This window comes from Patiria miniata, unplaced genomic scaffold, assembly GCF_015706575.1.
Source record: "Patiria miniata isolate m_02_andy unplaced genomic scaffold, ASM1570657v1 HiC_scaffold_27, whole genome shotgun sequence".
In the NCBI taxonomy this organism is placed as follows: Eukaryota; Metazoa; Echinodermata; class Asteroidea; order Valvatida; family Asterinidae; genus Patiria; species Patiria miniata.
The window spans coordinates 8,464,432-8,488,630 of NW_024037066.1; the positions used below are offsets into that span (position 1 = coordinate 8,464,432).

The window sequence follows — 24,199 nt, forward strand, 5'->3', positions numbered from 1 at the left end:
AGCTCGCGCGCAACCTCGTCCCCAGTGCTTATTTTTATTTCCAACCGCGTTTCCAATAGTAAACCCTGGATAGGAAACTTTGTTCCTGTATCCTGATTGGATACCGCAATTGGCTAGTAATGGATTTTTATCGTGTACTTGGTGCTATTATTCACAACGTGCAGTACGTGTTTTCGCGATCATTCGTCCACGCCTTCTCGAAAATACTAATTTCCTTTCCAATTTGCTCATGTTAATATGAAATATGATACTGCATGTTGTCTCGATAAGATCGTAACAGTTTGATTTCAAAAATCGTGTTTTCGTAACTCACGCCGTGCTCGCGCTGCTACGAATTGACTCTGTTTTTACCCCAGACACCGCATACAAAAACAAACGCTAATGTGTAACGCATATCCAGGCACCAGACTGTTCCTCATTTGCATACGTGTTCAAAAATCTTGCACATGCAAATGATCCAATACCAGGGTGAGAGAGCAGGTAGTGGTGGGCGCGTACTGCTCGACACCCTGGGGACGAGATTGGCTCGCGCGCGATCTCGACCACATCACAGCGCCCTCAACAACATACATTTTTTTTTACCGTTGATGTTAAATAGCGCCCTCTATAAAATACCTATATTTTGCCAATAGATGGCGCTATTTCAAAACAAATAAATAATCTTACATTTTTCTGAACTTTTGAGTCGGAAGAGTTCAGCAAATGTAGCGTCAGATTCTTCATGAATCAAATCATTTTTTTGGTTAGGTGTTATCAGCAACAAACATGCCTCGCTCTGGAAGCAAAAAGAAATGGAAATCATCCAACATTAACAGGCAGGACAGTGCTGACAACCCAAAGCAGTTCCAATCGGGTTCAACATGTTCAAAGTCGACGCCAGTGCACAACCAGAAAGTGTTGACAGAAGTGCGAGCATTGTTTGAGAAGAAGTTTGCATTTGTTCGACCAAGTGAGGGGCAGGAGTGGAAGCTGCCACCGGCTGAGAGCCTGTTTAGTGAAGCTGTAGTGAAGGTAGGCAACCTGGGTGTTGAGGAAACAATGTCAACATGGTCAATGAATGAAGACGTCACTTCTTTGGTTGTGCGCGCGCGCAAAGTCTATGGAAGAGTTTAGCCCTAGTTATGTGGCCTCCGTATTGCTGCGCTGTACGTTAGGCCACACGCCTGGTTTTCCAACCTACTGAGGAATTTATTCCAAACACTGGCGCACCCTTTTTTGGCATTTTTTCTTGATAGTGGATATATTGCCGGAGGTACTGCCGGCAAGCTAACGTTTAGGTTTGCCGGCTGCAATCCATATCAACAGAGGGCGCTGTACTCTCTGAGATAGGACTGAATTATAACAGTTGTGTAGCACACTTGGTCTAGTGGATAAGCAACGGCTCTCATGAGCGGGACGATCCCGATCCCCCCTGGTCAATGCTGGTGACATTCCTATAAGTTTTTTTTCCCATCCCCAATAAATAAGAAAATTCTTCTTTTATTATTTTAACATGTCTCAAACAGAGTATTACATTTTCTTTTTCAGATTTGTGGCTCTGGAGGATTTTTTTTAAAGGGAAATAGGCCTTAAGTCCGAAATTGTATAATGGTCTGATTCCCATCTTGTGAATACGAAATTACAACGATAATATTGGCATGGAGCCAGACTAAAATTGTCAACGGAAAATGTCTCTTACGAGTGCCCTTTTTGGAATTTTGCACAACCATCAGCAATTGGTTCGCCCTGAAAAACGCCACCTATTGTCCAATATTGTTCATGATCGTCCCGTTGACAATTGACAAATTAACAGAAGAATGTTTGTGGTTTCATCAAACTTCCACATCACTGACACAGTCAAGAAGTGTTTTCTATGTATGCGTTTAGCGTCTAGGTCTTCAGTAAGAAAAAACCAAAATCTGGTATTGCAGAAGACTTCTTTTCAACCTACATATGTATTAGGACTGGGACCCGGAGTTGAACCACTACAAGGCAGAGCTGAATGAACTGAAATGTCAACTAAGCGACAAGGACATCCAACAATGGCACCAGCATACCTCCTTCACTCATCGCTCTGCCCTCGTCATGTCACACCTACGTAACAACTACTGGGTAGAGCTCTGTACGCAGGTAACAAAAAAATTAACTCACCCCCTTCTTCTAATAAAATGTTTCTTACATTAGGCCAAAAAAAAAATAGTTCTGCTTCCGATTACATGCCTTTCAAAAATAGGGTCGGTCGGTCGGAAATTTTTTTTTTTTGGCCAATTTTTTTTATGCAGATTGAATGGGGTATTCAATTATATGCGAAGTTTTAGCCTGAACTATTTCCATTGCACTACGAAAGCTATACGCGAAATGGCAACAAAAAGTGAATAAAACCTACCTTTAATTATTGTCAATATATTTACGTTCGATAATTTAAAAAAATAATGGAAAATTCAGGTCGTTCGCACCATATGCACAACGCTAGTCAAGACGCGGGGAGCTGGCCAAAACTCCGAGATGTGTGATGCGAGCATGTGTGGCGAGCGGCCCGCCATGGGCCAACAGACCTGTTTTCACGGTCAAAAATTTTGGGAAACACGCGGCATGTATCACTCCAAATAAGAGTAGTGCGATCTCAAAATGAACTCTTGAACACAGAAAATACATACACAGACAAGCTAGATCAATTCTGTAAATTAACTTGCAAAACTGTTCTTTCTCCATCGGTGTTTTCTTGACATTTTTCACGATGTCGAATCCGACCAGTTGACAGTGGCCTGCACTGCTAGCGCACTATCGGTACGGTCGCGATCGCCTAGCTATGGACTGGTTACCGCATTTTCATCATGTCTTCTAAATTGGCCCCTGCGCGGCGCGGCGGGAACCAGTCGTCGCCACGTGATATCATTCACCGTACAGACATCGTTTATATCGCGAAGCGAATTTGTAAAAATAACGGAGGTTTCTTTTGAAAAAAAGCGAATGTAAGTAACAAAACAAATAAATACAAGCATTTTTTGATGCAAAAGGGTTGTTGAGAGGTATTTTGTGAAGACAGAAAAGACAACAACATTTTATTTTTATTTATTCAATCTTTTTTTTCTTTTTTTTTTGGAATTGCCGATAAAATTTTTAGGGTCGCAGCCTAAAAATAGGGTCGGTCGGGTAACCAGAAGCAAAACTATTCTTTTTTTTGGCCTTATGAACCTGAGTTCTATTAAAGGAGTTATCAAAGCATCAATTAACTTTGGGTTCTTCTCTACAGACAGCCCATAAGATACCGGTAACTCGAGATGTCAAACAGATTGAAAACCACTTTTATATTGATTTAATTTTTGCTTCTGTCCTGGGACAGTTTTACTGTAGGACTTTGGTTAAGCCCATTATTCTTTGTACTTCCCCAAACTGCCCTGCCTGTTACTCCTTATACCTCCCTATACTGCCCCAAACTGCCCTGCCTGTTACTCCTTATACCTCCCTATACTGCCCCAAACTGCCCTGCCTGTTACTCCTTATACCTCCCTATACTGCCCCAAACTGCCCTGCCTGTTGCTCCTTATACCTCCCTATACTGCCCCAAACTGCCCTGCCTGTTACTCCTTATACCTCCCTATACTGCCCCAAACTGCCCTGCCTGTTACTCTTTATACCTCCCTATACTGCCCCAAACTGCCCTGCCTGTTACTCCTTATACCTCCCTATACTGCCCTAAACTGCCCTGCCTGTTACTCCTTATACCTCCCTATACTGCCCCAAACTGCCCTGCCTGTTACTCCTTATACCTCCCTATACTGCCCCAAACTGCCCTGCCTGTTACTAAATTATGCAGTGTAATACAATGTAATACAAGTGCCTAATAGGTTAAAAAATACAACAACTTGATAACATATTATCCCCTCTTGACAGGCCTGGTGTAAGTTCTTCGAGATTGTGTCGAGCTATGACGTTATCAAACCTGGCTTGGCCAGAGAAGAAGGGGCGTGTCTTAAATCTGTCCATCTATGCGAGGCACCGGGGGCGTTTGTGACCAGCCTGAACCATTACCTCAAGAGCTCTGGTATCCTGAGGCATGGAGCGTGGAACTGGCTGGCTACCACCCTGAACCCATATTATGAAGGTATGGGACACATGGGTAGTGTTTCTAAAGGGGAAAGTTGTTGAATTGTGTTGTTCTTACTTTGCTCTCAGCCAAAGAGTTCAATGGCAGTTCACATTGCGAATGCGGCCTTACGTATGTTGATTGAAATTTAATAGTGTGAGATTTATTTACACATCATTTCATAAAGTTTGTACTTGTTGTTTCATTGGCTTGTGGAAATGTTCAGAAGTTTCTGAGTTTCCACTAATATCACTTGAAAGGAGAATTTGAACTTGTCCAACTAGAAATGCTTAAAAGCACTTTTATACCCTCACTATCTATTTACAGCCAGCAAAGAACTCTTGACACGCTTGATGCTGCTTTTTAGTGCTTCCGAAAATCTGTAAATGGGCAAGTCCAAGAATTTGCACACGCTATGTCCCATTCTTAACCAAAGTTTAACCCTCTAAGATATTCGCGGATTTTTGTGTTTTTTTATTCTTCTGCTGGGCATCTGCAAGGAGAATACCCACAAGAATGTGTATAGTGTTTGCGTTGATTGTGTAATTAAAGAAAACATGGCATAAAGGGGACCTTTTCTTGGACTAATACCCAAATCATTACCCTTGTAATGAGCTCCAGAAATCCTTAAAGATAAACCACAAAGTGGATGGGAACACCAAATCTCAATTAAAGACACGTTCCATTCCAATTTTACAAGGGGTGTAAAAAAAAAATGAAGTCTGTCACAAGCCAGTATGGCCCGTCAGTCTGGCGTTTATCTCTGGTGTTCTTAGCATGAAATAGGATGCCAGTCCATCGCAGAATACTTCCCAGCTAAGGCTGGTACCAATTCATACTCCTGGTTGGAGAGAGGCAAGTGGAGGTAAAATGGCTTGCCCAAGGACATAACGTATGACCATTAGCTGGATTCGAACCCCTAACCCTATGATCAGTAGTTACGAACCCCAACCACTAGGCATACTCCATCCAACTACAGGGGGCAACAATAGCAATTTTCCAATTTTGCGGCCTGTCCAAAATCTTCCATCATCTTCAAACTCTGCTTGCCCAGCATCCAATAAATCAAGTTGCCTATTTTTCCGTCTTGTTTTTGAATCCGATGCAGGGAATAGCACTGATGCAATGATCGCTGATGATCGCTTCATCCTGCAAACACAGGAGCACTGGTTCTTTGGAGAGGACAACACCGGAGACCTGATGAACGCAGAGAATCTGAAGTCACTCAAGCAACGCGTTGAAGACACCATGGGGAACGTACAGCTTGTACGTCCACTGTCAAATAATAAACATTGAGGCTCACGATATTAAAAGAGACACTGGACCCAGTGCAGTGATTAGAGTGCTGGTCCAGTGTTTCTAATTGACCAAACAAGACCTGTGGTCCGTAAGCAGGTTTTAACACTACAGACCACATTGTCTTGGCTTTCCTGCAATGAGGACGTCATCACGGGTCATGTGACGCCATCTTGTGCTATATTTTGAGAACTTCATGTCCGATTCGGTTGAAACTTGGTATATAAGTAGACATGAACGTGTTATAGGTAAAGACTAAAATGATGTCTTCATGACGTGTATCATGAGTCATGGACGTCATCTTAAAGTTGATATTTTAAAGTCCTATATCTAGAGAACTACATGACTTGGAAAGGCATGGAACTTTGTACATGAAATTAAATCCAAATTTGCCTGATGACTGCACATGGATGAAAACAAATTAACTCATAAAAAAAAATTCATAATTCAGAATACCCCTATTTCTGTTAGACATAGTTCTAGTTTTTTTAACATCAGTTTGAATTTCTATATGACAATGGTAGATGTAAGAATTAGCTTTGCGATTTCTGGAATTACCATTTTAAAAAAATCCGAATTTGCAGATGACAGCGGATGGCAGCATCAATTGCCAGAATGATCCAGCGGAGCAAGAAGTGGTCGTCTCCCAGCTGCATTACTGCGAAGTTGTCACGGCGATGGCTCTTCTAGCAGACGGTGGTTCTTTCATCCTGAAGATGTTTACCATGTTTGAGCATCAGACCGCCTGCTTGATGTACCTCTTGAACTGTAGCTTTCGGGAGGTAAGAAGGCCTACTGTTGCAAGGAATTTGTGAGTTTATAACATGGAAAATGAACAGAATGTCCTACTGGGAATACCAAGACGGCGATTTCATATCGTTTGCGAAAATGTCCTGCTTGCTGTAGCAGAAAATGCTTATGCGCATGTGTACATCCCGCAACTAAGGATTCTGTGCTGACAGGGTTAACACAAAATGTCTTTTGCTAAGTGCTCTTAGCAAAGATTGGTGACGGTAAGCGCGGAATTCTGTGGTTAGCTGAACCATTAAATTGGTCCATTTCAACACAGGGAAATTACAGACTAATACCATGTTTTGTTGCCACTATGAGGATGTTCACTTTACTCCTAATGGGTCATTCTGAATGGCAAATGATGATGATAACAAGTTTGCAAATTTACTCTTTGTTATTAGCGAACTTAAGAGACAAAAGTATGAATTCATCATGGTTGAATAAGCACATAATTAGAAACGTATGGCATTCTCAGATTGATAAGCATTCTCCAATTTTGTCTTTGACTGCAAGTCTTGGAAAATTAATTTCAGTGTTTACGAATACTTCAGTAAAACTACTGTATTGATCTGACAGTGTTCAAATACATCTCCAGCTGGTTTTGCTCTGTTAATATGTTTTGGTTTATGCTGTGAATATTTGTAGAATATCATTTGCTATAAACGAGTCTTTTTAATTCACACATTTCCCCCAAATGAACTCTTGTTGGTTGTTGGTTTAGGTTCACGTGTTCAAGCCTGCTACCAGTAAGGCTGGTAACTCCGAGGTTTATGTTGTATGTCTCGGATTCATTGGTCAGCAAAGTCTGGAGGAATATATGCCGAGTTTGCTGAGTCATTTTGGTAAGTTTTCAACACTAAAAAGCTTGTTAGAATCTGTTTGGCATTAAGTATTAACCAAAATGAAATTGAAATTATTAGCAAGTTTAAACAAGAAATGGCCTTGAAAGTAATAATTAACATTAATAACTGAAGAAGAAAAAATTGAGTTTATAGCAATTTATAATCGTAAAACTATACACCAAATTGTATAAGCAGAGAACTGCAAGTTTAAACATAGAATTCTATACAACTCTACACCGTGAAATTTAGCCTAACACAAAGATACTCACCTGACTAACCGATCACTCTAACACTTTAATATGACTGCATTTGTTTGCAAGATTGATTGTTTATTTACAGGGCCAGCAGAATGTCCAAACGCCATGTTTCCTATCTCGTCCATTCCGACCTCATTTCTGGTCCAGCTCCGCGCCTGCGCGGCAACCTTCAAGGACTACCAGATGGCCACCATCTCGGAAAACATCTGGCTGTACACGCACATGTCGGAGCAAGAGCGCCACCGTTTGACAAAAGTGAGAGAGGCCTGCCGGACGACCTATGTGGAACGCTACGCTATCAAGAGCATCAGGAAAGCTGATAAGATCTGCTCCGATGCGTCCAAGGTGCGAATCCACCCCTAACATCTTTGAAATGTTAATTTTTTTTCTGCTGAGCAGAAAATAGTGCTTAGGAAATATATGTGCTTAGCCAAATCAGGGGAGAACCAGTAAAAATTAACAAAAGTTAATGACCTTTTGGCTGGTAACCAAAATGCTTAGTAAGTTTTTGTGCTCAGTAGTCCTTTGGTATCCACTATCGAAGTGTTACGTAATAACAAGCGAGGTCACTGGACTTATCCTGGTGATGGATCATGCCACACATCCAGCCATTAGTACTGTGCCTCTTAGTTAGACTTCCTTTAGGAGTTCTGAAGAGGATGACCACCAAGTACGTAGTACCAAGTACTGCACGTGTTTGTATTCGAAGCAAAGTCAATTGGAAAATTGGTCAATAAAAGCTACCTCAAGATGGTCAACTGTTTTTCTGCGGACTGTAATCATACCAATTAAAGTCACACCTGTAGATATTTTTCCCAATTTCTGAAACAAAACAACACAAAAATGCCTAGTAACTACATGTGTCCACAGTGAGTGGTGGCCATGTTTGCATCGGCATGATCACGTTGCTGTGCCAACGACCGGGTTGGGCAGATCTTACACAATCACTTTAATAGTGAATTGGCTCCTCCTATTTTATAAAAGCTGATATTGAGCCTTATTTTAATGCTCCACAGATTGATCATGTCGGCAACTAATCTGCTTACGTTTAAACAGGGACAGAACATCCGTGCTGTGGGCATGTTTACCAAGACAGCCAGGAAGAGACTGCACGGGACCTTCACGGAGAGGCAGCAGCTAGACCACTCTCATTGGCTCCAACGACTCAACGCTGACTACCAGCAACTTGCCGTGGCAACGTGGGGGTCAGAGGTCATGACCCAGATCCTTCAGGTAGGTCAACAAGTGGATTTAGAGAGTGGCTGTGTGTGTATTATTTTCACAACTGCTCTGATATTCTTTTTTTCCCCAGTTTTTTTTCTCTTCAAATGGTGACTTTCTAAAAATAAACAGACTACAGTTTTTAATAGTCCACTTTTCACCTAGACAGGATGTTTATTTTAATAAATTATCATTTGTTTTTATTTGTTCCATAGTTTGTTTATTTACTTATGTATATTTTATTACAGATAATATTCCCAATAAAAGTAAAATAACATAAAACCAAGTCCATACTCCCAGATATTTTTCTGACACTGTATTGCATAACATGCTTAAAGTGGGCACATCTGTGTATTGTACAGTCATTCTTAATATAACTCTATGTATTTGCCGACTTACAAAACAAGTGCAGTCTCCATTTTTTTAAAAAATATACATGTAACTCTATGAGTTTACTATTTAGAGCCTTATTCATCTTTAACTCAATGCAAACTTGGTACAGGGCCCGATGAGTTCAGTCCTAAAGTCTTAGACCATTATGACTTTAAAGGCTGCTCATTTGCTTTTCATACAGTTTGTTCATTTCCAATAATAACAGTTTCAGGTCATTGGAAATTATGGAATAAACCATTCACAAACTTTTGATCATGAAACACAATTTTGTCTATATAACTCTTTAATTCCAAAAGTCTGCCAATTGACTGATCGTTGGAAACGGCTACATTTCTTGATTTCTTCTAAATGACAGCAAGCCAGACGGAATAATTTCACGGGGTGTTTAGTACCAGTACAATCTGTAATCCAAGTAAGATTTTTGATAATCATTCGGTATTTAATGCAAATGAGCCAATGTACATTAAAATGTATACTTTGGGTTCACGGTCAAGCCTGGGAGTGAGTCAGGATTCAAGTCAAGTCTAGACTTCAGCTGATTCTTTCAGTTTTGACCTCAGTGAGACCTCGAATCTCTGTCAGTTGTTGCCTTGGATCCACCCAAGGACTCTACTGCAACACTGGCTGGATTCATTTTGCACTTGAAAAGAGAACATTTAACATTAACTCTTGAAAATTCCAAGCGTAAAAACATTTCTATATTTTGAACCAAATTGTCCACTGGCTCTATATATAGGGTCTTCCGGAATCTCATATCATTTTGCTGATTTGCTGAGGTTTTCAAACATTTCTGAGTTGTGCCAATCTATTGATTTGAAGAATAACCGTGAGTTGATGCCGAGTGAAGTAGCATCGTGGGACGTGGTTGTCGGTAAGAGACTGACATCGATTCAGAGCTCATCGTTCTGTACGGCTGAAGTCCTTGATGATTGGAACTTGGCGTGTGCTCATGCCCAAGTAAGTTCAATTAAAATCAAATTCAGGTTGTGCGACATTGAGGGTACCAAGTGGGATAGGTTTTACAGGTACGCCATTTGAAGTGGCCAACTTCGAACCATGACTTGTTTTGAATAGAACTAGAGTAATTGACCCAACATTTAATTTTTCAGTCACGATTACATTTGCCTCATATCTTTCTCAGAACTAATCCTCTTTTCGAGATGACCTGGGTCAATGACCTGGTGACTGACCCAGGTTTACATCCATGATTCAGAATAGGCGTGTTATTTCTTACACGATCATGTGGTTTTCCTGGAAATAGACTTTAATACTGGGTCTTTGCCATCCCTTTAATAAGCTGTTGTTTTCTTTATTGTTGTCTCTTAGAACTTAGAAAGATTTGTTGATTTCCGTTTTAATCAAAGTCGACAAGATTCTTAAATGGTTAGTTCCTATATCCTTTGCTGTACAGGTGTAGTCTGCCACTGTTCCTTAATAATTTAGACTTTAATGTTCGGTTGTTCTTCTCACAAGACTGGATGCGACGCGAAAGAGGACTTAGACAAGTGTAGCATCTATGACCAGACCATTGTGGATGTGATGGGAACTGATCTAGCCAAACTGCAGAAGGTAGGCTTTGTGTTGCACCATCTGATTGGCACACAAAAGTTATATATTGCTTGGTCTAGTGACCCGTGAACAAAGACACAGACAAATTGTGAAATTGGTTTGCCAAAATATAGGGTAAGCATTCCTTGACCCTGAAACTGAATCCTAAGTGGCTTAGAAGATGAGATATGGGTGAAAATAGGTTTTCCATGGCAGCCATCTTTAAAATCCAAGGCCAAAAGAAAAAAGTCTCCGATTTCTGGTATGCGCGCGCGTCGCCGTAGCCATGCGCGTCGGCAAAATGAAAAAGGTTTTTTTTCAATAAAAGATGATGTCTCAAAACCGCCAAACTCACTGGTTTGACTGGAATCCTGCTGCTGCACAATTTTAACGTGTTTTTAGATGGGGTTATGATCGAGAATAAGCTTTATGTTGCCTCTCTGGACTCCCATATATTTGCACTTAGCTTAGTCGGGCACCTTTTGCAGTCATCAGCCGACATTTGAAGCAAAAATAAAAAAATTTAAAAAAGCCGCGTCGCCGCACCACTTTTTGGGCAAGCTCCATACCAGAAACCGGAGACTTTTTTTTTTGGGCCTAAGTTGGTTCCTATCAAAAATTGAAAGCTAAGGCAATAAGGAGCATGTATGGAAAATTTGGCGCTTTTGTCCGGAATGTCCACATCCACTCACTAAGCTGGCCTAAGGTGCCTGACTAGCTGCATTATTCAGTTGCTTGAGTATTGGGGTCATTTCATTGTTTGGGGGTCCAATTGGGTTCAATTTGTATGATTCTTCCATGGCAAGTTTTAGGGGTCATCTATATAACAGGGACACACAAAATGGCACCATGGCATGACCCATTGTTAAGTTGCCCTGGAGGTCTAAGTTCTGCTCCAGTAATTTGTTTTGTTCAACATATATGTTGAATTTCCTACCTCCATGCATTAGGACGAATATTGGTCAATAATTAGGGGCTCTTGTGTGTGTACGAATTGGCACACGTAGTTTACATGTAGGGTAGCAGAGTCCAAGTCATCAAGGCGATGCATATGTACCGTAGAAAAATGGCTCACTAAGAAACAATCCTGGTTCAAATGATTTATGTTGCGATTTAGTTTTTAAACTGGGACCAAAAAAAAGAAAAGAAAAGGAATCAAATAAGTAAGATTTGAGGCTTTGCATGGTGGAGATACTAAATAATGAAAGGTTTGCGGAAACACCATGTGCGAATAATTTCTCAACTAAGAGAATGGTTCTGAAAAGAACCAGAGGTATAAACTCGACGTTCCGGTCAGTATGCTCTGACCGTCTTCAGGAATCAAGGAAACAAAAATAGACTACTCCAAAATTTAATTTAGTCTCACAAAAAAAATATATATTCGAATATAACTTATTCTCTGCTCCTTTACACATACACTGCAGTGGTTATTTTGAACCTTAAATCCAACTCAAATGATAAAAAAACTTGTTGCCTGTTGCAGAGTGCAGAAAGTACTTTCATGAAAAATGTGAAGTGCCACAGTGTCCTGTAGAAGAAGTCACTGCTGCCTTAAAATATTTGTTCATTCAAAAACATATTTCAGGCAGTAAAATCATACCAAATTTAATATACCAATTTTTGTTGTTAAAAAATATCTTAAATATTAAAAAAAATTATATTACTGAATAAACTGGACGCTTTTTAATTTCGTCCAGTTCCCTGATTGTCGTTGGATAAAACTTTGTCATTACTCTTTCTGTGCTGCTTCCAAATTACATCATAACACTTCCCAGATCTTTAAGAACGTGAAATTATTTCTTTTGTTTCTAGTGATGTTATTAATAATAAACAAAGTGTATATGTCTTGCATGAATGTGATTGGAAATAGAGTACGTGTATGTAGTATCATTTGTACTTTACTAACATTTTTATAATTTTTATTTATATGACCCACTTTTCCTTTTCACAGATTTCAAGAAGTGACGGTACAATAAACAGTCTGTGTCTTCTTACACGGAAGGGAAAGGAAGATTCTTTCTTGCAGCTTCTCACCAAATCTGGTGGCTGGAGCCTCAGGGTAAGGCATGGAAGCAAATATTGTGTAGCTGTGTAATGATGTTCCATAACTGAGATTGTCTTAAGCAACCTTGTTAGTAAGACCAGTCGCCAATAAACAGAAATCATTATGGTGAGGCGTTTTGGCAAAATAATGAGTGTTAGCAGGTATTAAGAAAGAGAATAAAATGTTCCTTTACCGTTGTGGCCAGCTTACGAATATGATTTTACAAGACGGGACTCAGTTTTCCTTTTCTTGCAATAATAAACAGGGTACATCATTTAAGTATAATTTTAAAAAAGGAAATCCAGATGTAAATGTAAATTATAATAAAAATCTAATAAATATTTTCAAATAAGTTAAAGATCATGTGAAACACCAATGTGTCCTCTTTCCAATGATACCTTGATTGTATGTCTGTCGCCACGGATGACCGAGCATTAATTGTTATTCTGTCAAGGGTCAAAACCTGTACCGGGCCAAGTTTTACCTGGCTAAGGTTGCTGACCGAGCATTAATTGTTATACTGGGCCAAGTTTTACCTGGCTAAGGTTGCTGACCGAGCATTAATTGTTATACTGGGCCAAGTTTTACCTGGCTAAGGTTGCTGACCGAGCATTAATTGTTATACTGGGCCAAGTTTTACCTGGCTAAGGTTGCTGGCTGGTTTGTTAATATGCAAAGGTTGAAATGGACTAGATTTCGTGCACAGCTTTGTGTGGAAAGAGGTGGTGGCCACGGTGAAGGCATTGGGCCAGGAGGGGTTAACTTCAACAATGAGAGTGGTTAAATCACTGTGTCAAAAAGGAATAAATTGTTTTAAAGAAAGGGATGTCTTTCTTCAAATTAAGCCGTTCCACATGCCCAGAATACCAGTTACCCTTTTGCACAAACTTGGCCCACTACAGGGTCATTCCGTGTCAATTCAACACGATTTTGGACCTGACCCTCACAGATTCAAACGATATTTGATGTGATGATTGGCCTATATGAGAAACCCCCAGAACTGAATTTTGTTGCAGTTTGGCTAGTTAGATTTTGAGATACGGGTCAACGAACTTTTGACTAATTAGCATGACCTCCGAACTTTAAATACTTGTATCTCCAAAACTATGGCGCCTACAAAGCCAAGCTGTACATCATATGAAAGCTCTTTGAATGGCCTCCATTTCATAAAATAAAAAAAAATTCCTACTGTAAAGTGCAGAGAAAATGCGTAACGAAATGACCTTTGACCTTGAATTACGAAAAACAATAGGCTTCAAATTTCGTAATTTTTTTTCAGATGATAGTTTATGATGTAAGCAACAATCTTGGAATATTTTGTGATGGGCGCTCTTAAAGTTTTCAAGTTATGATTTCAAGTTATGATCCTTTGTCACATTTGTATCATGTATACAATTTATTACTTATATAAATTTATAAATTCACCTGAGGGCGACATGATGACTCAATTAATGTGCATGTTAATAGCACAGTTGCATGTAGTTCATAAGAAAATAGTTTGAATTAAACAAATGTATGCAACAAGACAAGTATATTAAGCAGTAAGCTTACAGGTTTACACACTTGACTAATTTCAATTTGACCATAAGGCACATTATTAATTCATGTATTTCCTAATGTAATTTTTTTTTTTTTTATAGGAAAACGAAAAGGCTATAAGATCAAATAAGGAGAATAATAAGGCTATAATATACAAGGGTCCTTCATTCACATTTGTCTACATTTGTAGGGCCATGTGGAACCTTGAAACTCTAAACTACCATCCGGTCACTTACTCCATTATTGATCTGTATAATCCCACAGCCAAGCCTAAACGCATTCATTACAATCGACTGACACCATATGTTTCCCCTCTTTCACCAGTCTGTCCTGCACCACAACCCACAGCGACCCCGAGTCCCACCCTCACTGCACTCTCTGGTTCCTTTCCACTTCCAACCTCAACAGCATTCCCTACCCATCCACCCCTCCTTCCAGACCCGCCCACATTACCCCTCCCACAGATCACCCGCCGTCCTTCCCCCCAGTACCCCATCCCACACTCACCCACGCGTACGCAAAGTGGTCAAGTAGTTCCACGCCCTAGCCGTCTTGGTTTTTCCAATGATTCATATCATTAGTGTAAAAGTATTTCAAAGAATTTCAATGTTCACATCAAACCATTAAAGAGGTTGTGGAATGCTCGAAGACATTTCTGTCATTTTTCGGGTATATGCAAATACATCTATACAGATGTATTTGCAAAGGTGCCTTCATAAGACGACAGAAACGGGGCATCTAAAGTAAACTTTGAAATAACATGTGCCAGCTAAACGCATCTACTCCCTCTTTACTTCAGAATTGCCTTGTGACAACAACCACCGCCGATGTCAGTGTGACATTGGAAGAGAGAAGACTAACGTCAGAACACAGTTGTCATGAGAGTATGTCCAAAACAACCTCCAGTCTCGGCATTCCACATCTTGGAGATCAGAACATCATCAAAAAGTAAGTTTTGCAAAAAAAACAGACACAACATTGTAGTTAACATGATGTATTAAATATTTATGAGGTGAATACATGAAAAGTATCGATGTCATGACATCATTGCAATATGCATGTACCGACTTTCAACCAGATCAAACTTTGATAAAAAATAACAAGTTATTGTAACAAATTATCTGATAAAAGTTTTTAAAAATTCTGAGAAAGTGACAGCTGAGGCCCAACCGCTTATACACATTCAGCCTTATTAACCACTTATGCAAACTATGACAGGGCTGCCGAGCATGTAAGTTCGTAAGAATTATTTGCCAACCCCCCCAACTCCCCCCCCCCCCCCCGAAAAAAACATACAAATGCACAAAATTAGTGGTAGAAGCTGAATAGTACCTCTAGCCCTACAAACAGGGTTGTAAATGGCTCTCTTTTGGTTTTATTACTGTCATCATTACATCCCTAGCCTGCTGCTATGGCGACAACAAACGCGAAGAGTCGCTCCAGTAGTCATATCTCTGGCTTTGATTCCAAATATCTTCCAAAATACATATCGCTGCACACTTCTATATAAGCCATCGTATTTCCGAGAGTTAGGACATTCATAAAATATATATATCATAAAGCTTACCAAAAACTTGTGAATTTGTCATTGTATGGTGTCTTGAAAAACATTAGGAATATTCAAATATTCAAACCCTGCCGTCTGCATAGTAAGTACAACTTTTCTGCTTACTGTTAACATGGTTAAGCAGTGCTATGAAATTGGGCCCAGTCTGAGGGCTAAAAAGACCCATGTTAAAAGAGAGCCATTTACAGCCCTATTGTAGGGCTCAAAAGACCACTGTAAAAGCCGAGTCATTTGAAAGCCCTGTTTGTAATGCTAAAAAGACCAGTGTTAAAAGAGAGCCATTTACAGCCCTGTTTGAAAGGCTAAAAAGACCACTTACAGCCCTTTTGTAGGGCTAAAAAGACCGGTTAAAAGAGAGCCATTTACAGCCCTGCTTGCAGATCTTAAAATACCAGTGTTAGTAGAGAGCCATTTACAGCCCTGTTTGTAAGGCTAAAAAGACCATGTATAGCCCTTTTGTAGGGCTAAAAAGACCAGTGTTAAAAGAGAGCCATTTACAGCCCTGTTTGTAGGGCTAAAAGTACCATAATTAAATCAAGTCCATGAATTATGTCTGAAATTGGCAAATAAACAACATTTCTTGTGTGCGACTTTTTCCCCCAGATGTTCTGTACTTCTACAACATGATAAAGTGCCTGTGGTGTACTCAGACTGTGGCCTTGGAGGAAAGGTATCAGCTTCTAGCTGTAAACTCAGCCCACATCAGCTGGGTACCAGACTTCAGTCACTTGTGTCGGTCACACTTGCCATGCATGTGAGTAACATGGTCTTTTAATTGGATTCTTGCAAAGTCGTTGATAGTATACTTGGACTGCTTCAATGGACTGCTTTCTATTTTCCCTTGGCTTCGCCTCGGGACAAATAGAATGCTTCATGGATCACTGAGGGAGGCTAACTTTGCTACACCACAAGATAAAGCAGTCAATATTTGTTTTAAAACATCTCTCCCAGAGATTTTGCTTGATGTTAAGCGACAACTGATTAATTTAAACTAAATACAATTAAAATGTACTTTAAATTTGAATACAGAAATAGGTGAAGTTTACTTACATTTTTCCAAACCACCCCTTCCAAGAAATGTTTGAACCTAGCACTTTAGCGCCAGCGCGCAAACAATATGCGCAATGCACACACCCGTATATGCATATATTTGCACACAATACCGGTTCTCATCGCATAGTACTTTGGTTGCTACGGGTATTGTACTTTTTGCCATGCCCAGCAAGATTGCAAAAATGGCAAAACCATGTGACTCGCTCTCGGCCAATCAAGATACAGAATCTGTGGGTGGTGTGTTATAAGACTCTTTGTTTCCAATGTATCGTCAGTTGACAGCAAGCCAGACAGAGTACTTTCATTGCGTGTCTATAGTACTAGTAAGGCCTTTACTCCAAATACGTTTTTTAATAATTATGTATATATATATACCTTTAATTAAAAACATTACATCTTGTTATTTCCGTTTTGACAGGCACTGCACATTGGAGGAACATTAATAATCCGTGTTCCCGAGATTCTAACCAGATTCTCTGCAGGATTGCTGTATGTCATTCATAAAGTCTTTCTACAGGTAACCATGCCACTTTGCAGTTGTTGTTTATTAAACAAACAAACTGGTGCTCAGTTTATTTTCAAAGTTGACATGGGGGAATCACGGGCTAGGAGAAGACAAAGTATTAAGCATTAGAAGAAGAAATGTCTGCTTTCTTATTTGACCGAATTACATCACATTTCAATGTTAATAAGTGACCAAAAATAAAACGAGACAATTTTCCTAAACATACATTGCATGTAAGACTGTAGCAACGTAGATACCGAATCTTCACTGATCATAGTTTTATTTCAAGCACATAGACACAATCCTGCCTTTTCCCCTACATTTCATAGATAACCTTGATAGCTGTTGTTGATAATGGGACCTCCTCAAGTGTGGCCATCATTGCGCAAGGCTTTGTAGGGGCTCATCCCCTACTCATCCAGGTAACAAAACTTCTCATCTTTGTAGGTGTGCATAACAAAATATCAGGGCAGTACACACACACAATGATCACTGTACAAGCCTGAGGCAGAGTAGAGAAACCACTATGCAAAGCCATTGTGGAAAGCAACTGACCTTAGACAGATTATGTGATTATGGCTAGCACAATGGGTCGTATGAATAAAAACTAGCAAATGCCCCAGTAAAAGCAAACAGGAAGAGCAGGAATTTGTGCACAGAAGTATTTGCTTTATATTTTTAAGGTAGCCCCTACCAAACCTTGAAACATGACCAGTATATACTTCAAATGAAGCAAATGCTTGTACTCTAGCAAAAGGTAAAAAAAGTAGGTAAAAACTTTTGATTTTTAGCAAATGCTTTCCAGTAAAAGTTTTTTTTTCATTTTGTATTCATACAGATGCAAGTGAATGCTAAAAAATTGATAGTAAAAGCAAAAGCTAGTTTTTATTGAAAGGACCCATCATACTGGCATCTGTGTGAATAATAATGAAGCAAATGCTTTTATACTGGAATTATGTGAACTATATGGCTTGCACAATTGGTCGTATGAATAAAAACCAGCAAATGCCGCAGTACAAGCAAACAGCAAGAGCAGGAATTTGTGCACAGAAGTATTCGCTTTATATTTTTAAGGTAGCCCCTACCAAACCTTGAAACATGACCAGTATATACTTCAAATGAAGCAAATGCTTGTACTCTAGCAAAAGGTAAAAAAAGTAGGTAAAAACTTTTGATTTTTAGCAAATGCTTTCCAGTAAAAGTTTTTGCTTCATTTTTATTCATACTAACCATTGTTGTGTATGCATCACCTTGATGATTTTCGACTATTACCCTATACATGTACATGTAAACCCTGTGAGTGTGCCAGTTCGTACACACAATAGAGACACTATTATTAACAACCATTTGTCCGTGCAAACAATCCATCAATTCCAAGCATTACTACCATGCTGTCTAGTGAATGCTAAACAGGGAAGGAACACTTTATTCATACGGATTCAATTGCCCTGAATCCTACCCTACTGCCCCGAGTTATGTTTTGATTTTAAATAAATTGACAATAAATAAATCTTGAATCTTGGATCAGCAGATTTTTGCTAAACACATATGTTTGCTAAACATATTTTTGTTGTTGTCTATTTACAACACTGTACTCAAACTGAATCTCACTTTGGTTGTCTTGTGGTGTATTTTTCCAGCATCTTTGGAAAGTGTATTCATCCATTTTGGAATATCAGAACAATCAAGAAACAGATGTCTTGACGTTTGTGCCCCAGTCACAACTTTGTGGTAAGAGTGTGAAAGGTTTTTATTTAAAGTTTTTTTAAGAACATTTCTGTGGGATTCCAACATTATGGAATTTGTTTGCAATTCTGTATTGTTCTTTGATTTTATTTGCTGATTTTTTTTTTAAAACAGAAAATGAACAAATAAACAAACAGCCCACCCTACCCACCCAACAAACAAACAACTAACAGACAAACAACCCAACAAACTGTCTTCTGCTATTTTACTACATTTTCGTGTACGCCGGCAAAACATGGTTTTATCTATCATTCATCTTTATTTTTTATTTTAGTAAAGGAGTTCAACAATGGATTGACTGAATTCAGCGAGAATTTTCTGAAAGCTCAAACCAGCTTTCTGGTGCAGACTGAGCTCACTGCCCAACTAGACAATGAGCAGATGGAGGGCAACACCCCTGAGCAAACTAGGTGACAAATACAGGGGGGTAAAAAGAAAGAATACCCAACGGTTTTCCACTGAGTTAACCTCTTTTGTCAAAGTTGCAGATGGCAGAGGAAGAGCGTATGCTTTTTGTACAATAAAACAAAGTTTGGACATCAAGCCCTAGCTAAATGAATGTTGTCTACCTTAGTTAGGGTTGAATATCATTTCTTTGATTTGAACGCTTTTGATTTTAGACTTTGATTTCTTCAACAACTTTGAGAAACATGTCTGTGAAAGGAGGAATGTTTGTTTGAAACCATTGTCCAATGTGCCAAGCAATACATGAAGCGAATTTATTGAATTTAAGATTTATGATTTGTTTGTGTGTAAAGCTGGTCATAGTTTTTCATTTTTAATTCACAGTTTAGAGCAGAGAAATTATGCCAAACCAATCTCTTGTTAGAGTTAAAAAACTTGACATAAAGAAAAGGTAATTTTTTTTACATTTTTATTGTGTTTTTGTAAAAGACAAACTAGTTTATCTTGCCTTAAAGGGCCCATGCAATGTAAGTTTTTTAAATGCAATCCTTGAAAATACACTTTTTGGTCCCATTGAACCTAATTTTCAAGTTTCATTTTTCTATTTTCAAGGATATTTTGTTGCCTTTGGGGTTTTTATGCTGATGCAAATTTCCATATTCATGGCAAAAGAGTGATGTCATTTCAGGCACAAACCTGTTACATCTATTTCAGCACAAAAAAGTTACCAGAATTTTGGATATTTTGCTATTACAAATTCTCTTTTCTTTGGTGATTCATTGTTGTGTCGGTACATGGCAGTAAGCCAATGAGCAAACTTTTCTCACACATTTTTTCAGTGAGCAGATTTTTGGGTTCACATTTGAACAGAAAACCCCTAAACTGAACAGTGTCTTCCTGAAATAACAACAGTGCCCTCAGTTTCCCGGAAAAGTATAGACATTTTAAATGTTTAAAGAAGTGCACTTTAGAATAATATTAACCAAAAAGGGATGTCAAATAGTTTTCATACATTTAAGAGGATTAGAAATTTGCACAAAATGGACACTTTAAGATTGTCATTTCAGTTGTCTTGTGTCAGATGAACTTTCAGCTATGTTTGATTGTGTTATTTTACTCAATTAGAGTGAACAGTAATTAAAAATATTTATTTTAGCTTTTATTCTGTTTTATCCTACCCTGAATATCGAGAGCATAATACACCTTTCAGTATGTAAATATTTCTGTACTCAACACTCTTTCACTTAACAAATGAAAACCAAATATTTTTTTAAAATTTATAAAATTAAAAAAAAAAAATTCAAATTTTTGTTTGAAATTATTTACCACAACCAAAAGTCCACCTTCCAGCCAAGCCTGTTCATATCAACCTCTTTCTGATGCACTGTTTCACCGTATGTCACAGGTTTATAATTATACCTTTAGTCTATGGAATGGCCGCTTGTACTTTTCTGTAGTATACTAGCAAGAGTTTATGATATGCGTGCAGTTTGGGCAATTATGCAAAACACGACCGCGTCTTGACCTCCAGATTCTGACCAGTGAGCGGGCGCCTGCTATCGGGTCTTCAGAAACATGTTGCTGTAATACAAAAACATGGCAAAAGACCAATCAAAAGCTTAGGCCGAATTACCGCTGGAACTGACGTCACAGCTTCTGAAGTTGACTCCGATTGGCTGGCGCGCGGGGTCGCATGAAATGTTGCACGCTCACACGGAGCTTGCGGGCTCCATTGAACAACGATGATACTCAGACCATTACCGTAAACATCATGCCACTTTTAACCGTGCGAAGCAATCAATCTATTTCCTCAACCAGTTCGCGCCGGACAGGTGTCGTGCCAAAAACCGTCCGGTGCCAAATAGTGTCCGCTAATTAGCATAATGCGATCTGATTGGTCATGCGTCTATGACGTCACATTGTTTACGGACGCTTGCCAAATAGTGTCCGCGCTTAGCGTGCATCCTATTGCGTGTCTTGTCGAGCTGTCAATACATCGTATAAAAAAGATCTCTTTTCACCTGAATTTGCTTTTTACAATCTGTTTTAACGTTTTCCTTGTTACCTGTGATAACTATTTGACTTGGTTTCCCTAATATTTGTGTGTGTTTTTTCGCGTCAGTTCACCTGTTTGGCGTGCAGTACGTACGTAGGCCTAACGCCGTGTGAAGTGTGTGTAGTACGTACTGTGCTGTGTGTAGCATTATAACCAACGTTATATTTTACGGTTTCTCCCACCTAATACTGTCCGATTTTTCCTGCCAAATATTGTCCGATTTTTCCTGCCAAACTGTCCGATTCCTCCTGCCAAATATTGTCCGATTCCCCCTGCCAAATACTGTCCAATTTTTTCTGCCAAATACTGTCCGATTTTTCCTGCTAAACAGTGTCCGATTCCCCCTGCCAAATAGTGTCCGATTTCCCTGCGAAAAAAATGTCCGATTTTTCCTGCTAAGTACTGTCCAATTCCCCCTGCCAAATATTGTCTGATTCCCCCGCCACTGAATATTGTCCGATTTTTCCTGCCAACAAATACTGTCCGATTCCCCGCCCTGCCAAATATTGTCCGATTCCCCCTTGCAAAATACTGTCCGATTTTTCCTGCAAAATACTGTCCGATTTTTGCAGCTCAATACTGTCCGGCAGGACGTACGTACGTGCGCCCTTGTTCTCTCTGGATCGACGGCGCCCGGACACTATTTGGCACCGGACACTATTTGGCATGTATAACATGCCAAATAGTGTCTGGCGCCTACTGCGCATGCTCAGCGGACACTATTTGGCACCGGACGGTTTTTGGCACGACACCTGGATTATTTTGACAGTGACCGGACCCAGACGCGGGATTGTTTTGACGAACCTCGATTCCAGACGGGTTCAAGCCAACCTCGACCCAGGGTGTCGAGGAGTACGCGCCCATCACTACCTGCTCTCTCACCCTGGTATTTGATCATTTGCATGTGCAAGATTTTTGAACACGTATGCAAATGAGCCTGGTACCTGCATGTGCGTTACATTTCCGTTTGTTTTTGTATGCGGTGTCTGGGGTAAAAGCAGAGTCAATTCGTCGCAGCGCGAGCGTGGCGTGAGTTACAAAAACACGATTTCTTTAATTTGTTACGATCTTACCGAGACAACATGTAGTATCACATTTCATAATATGAACAAATTGGGAAGGAAATGAGTATTTTCGAGAAGGCGTGGACGAATAATCGCGAAAACACGTACTGCACGTTGTGAATAACAACACCAAGTAGGCCTACACGACAAAAATCCATTACTAGCTAATTGCCGTATCGAATCAGGATGCAGGAAGAAAGTTTCGAATGTCGGACACTTCGCCCCATTTCCACGTCGCCCCATGTCACTTCGCCCGTAACCACTTCGCCCCATCCCCACTTCGCCCCATCCCCACATCGCCCCATCCCTACTTCGCCCCATCCCCACTTCGCCCCATTCCCACTTCGCCCCATCCCCACTTCGCCCCATTGCAACTTCGCCCCAGCCGTTACATGTAAAAAAAAAAAAATCTCATCTACATGTATTTTATTGGCTTAAAAACAATTGCAACAGATTCACTAATTGCTAACCATTGGAAAGAATTAGCCCACCAAATGAACAATTCATAACCAACCTCTCAAGCTATCACTCTCCCCTACCGAGAAAAAAAGCTTGAAGTAAAAGATCCAACTTCCAACCCGGCGAAGCGGGGATTGGGCGAAGTGGGGATGGGGCGAAGCGGGGATGGGGCGAAGTAGTTAGGGGCAAAGTGACATGGGGCGACGTGGAAATGGGGCGAAGCGTCCGACAACCCGAAAGTTTCCTATCCAGGGTTTACTATTGGAAACTAGGTTGGAAATAAAGTAAGCACTGGGGACGAGGTTGGGTTCAAGCTGTCTTCTGCGGGTGGCACACCCTGATAGTTCCGGTGTCATATGAAAATCGGACTCGTATGAAAATCGGACTCTTTTTCCCTTTTATTGGTTAAACCCTCTCACGTGACCGGTCCCCCTCCTAATCATCTATGCATGAGCATGCGCAATATCACCAATGAGTCCGTATTTCATAAAACCTAAATTCATGCTACACCGGCCTTAATTGCTTGCTGTGAGCGGGTCGCAGATGGATGTTTCCGGCCTCACTCGTTGCGTGTTTGTCTGTCAAACGTTCCGAATACCGAAAAACCTTTGCGTGTATACACGCCATCCGACGCGAACTGGTTAACCCTCCTACGCAAATATACATTGTGCCAAGTTGTCCTTTCAGTCAAAATCAATGTCTGTTTTCAACAGTTTGAGAGCTCCCAGCCTACAAAGCAGGATTGACTGGCTGTAACTGTTTATGTAACTTGGTACAGCTGTGCTTTGACTGTAGGTGATTGATAAAGCAGCTGTGCAGCCAGTTTCCTGCTTTTGTCTGTTGACCGAATTTGACTAGTCAGGGTGCTTGCCTGATTATGATCCGACTGTTGGTGACTAGCCCGTGTAAAGGCATGGCAGGGGAAGTGGATGGAATTGTTTGACTGTCTGTGACTGCTTAATAGCTAGGGTTAATTGCAGCTTTTGTATGAAATGATACGAGACGGCTGCTGAGGTACATGTTGATGATCTTTTTTTTTCAATTTGTCATTTGTTGTACATTGTGTATTTTGTATACTGACTGGCCACAGCTACAAGAAAGCATCTTTGTTTGGAAATAAAACATATTGAACTGGCTTACATTGTGAGTGTTATTTCTTTAATACAAACGATCTGAGAGCAATGAGGTTGCAACAAGCCTAGTGATTTAAATCCCATGGAATGCTGCCCGAAACGTCAATGCTATAAATATTTTGATAAAAACATCAAAATACATTTTGCAGACGCACAGCAGCGCCGTGCTAGTAAATATTGCAGGCGCCGACAGAACACATGATTTTGGTTTTT

General features: G+C 40.0%; 1 protein-coding gene across 1 annotated transcript; it reads left to right on the forward strand.

The window, feature by feature from the left end:
- The first annotated feature begins 641 nt into the window (after positions 1-641).
- Positions 642-19,596, forward strand: LOC119734367 (cap-specific mRNA (nucleoside-2'-O-)-methyltransferase 2-like). Its single transcript, XM_038207858.1, has 17 exons — positions 642-1,011; positions 1,942-2,109; positions 3,874-4,084; positions 5,175-5,332; positions 5,947-6,144; positions 6,876-6,996; positions 7,336-7,598; positions 8,310-8,486; positions 9,687-9,824; positions 10,341-10,436; positions 12,367-12,474; positions 14,798-14,946; positions 16,169-16,319; positions 17,037-17,135; positions 17,453-17,545; positions 18,764-18,854; positions 19,144-19,596. Exons 1-17 carry the CDS (start codon positions 766-768, stop codon positions 19,281-19,283), a joined length of 2,607 nt encoding a protein of 868 aa, XP_038063786.1. The 5' UTR covers positions 642-765; the 3' UTR covers positions 19,284-19,596.
- Positions 19,597-24,199: the final 4,603 nt, after the last annotated feature.

Bases quoted from the DNA above. Each gene is read 5' to 3' on its own strand.
- LOC119734367 (XM_038207858.1), top strand. From the start codon at position 766: ATGCCTCGCTCTGGAAGCAAAAAGAAATGGAAATCATCCAACATTAAC. The intron at 1,012-1,941 runs GTAGGCAACCTG...CATATGTATTAG, and splicing joins TTAGTGAAGCTGTAGTGAAG to GACTGGGACCCGGAGTTGAA. The intron at 18,855-19,143 runs GTAAGAGTGTGA...TTTTTATTTTAG, and splicing joins GCCCCAGTCACAACTTTGTG to TAAAGGAGTTCAACAATGGA.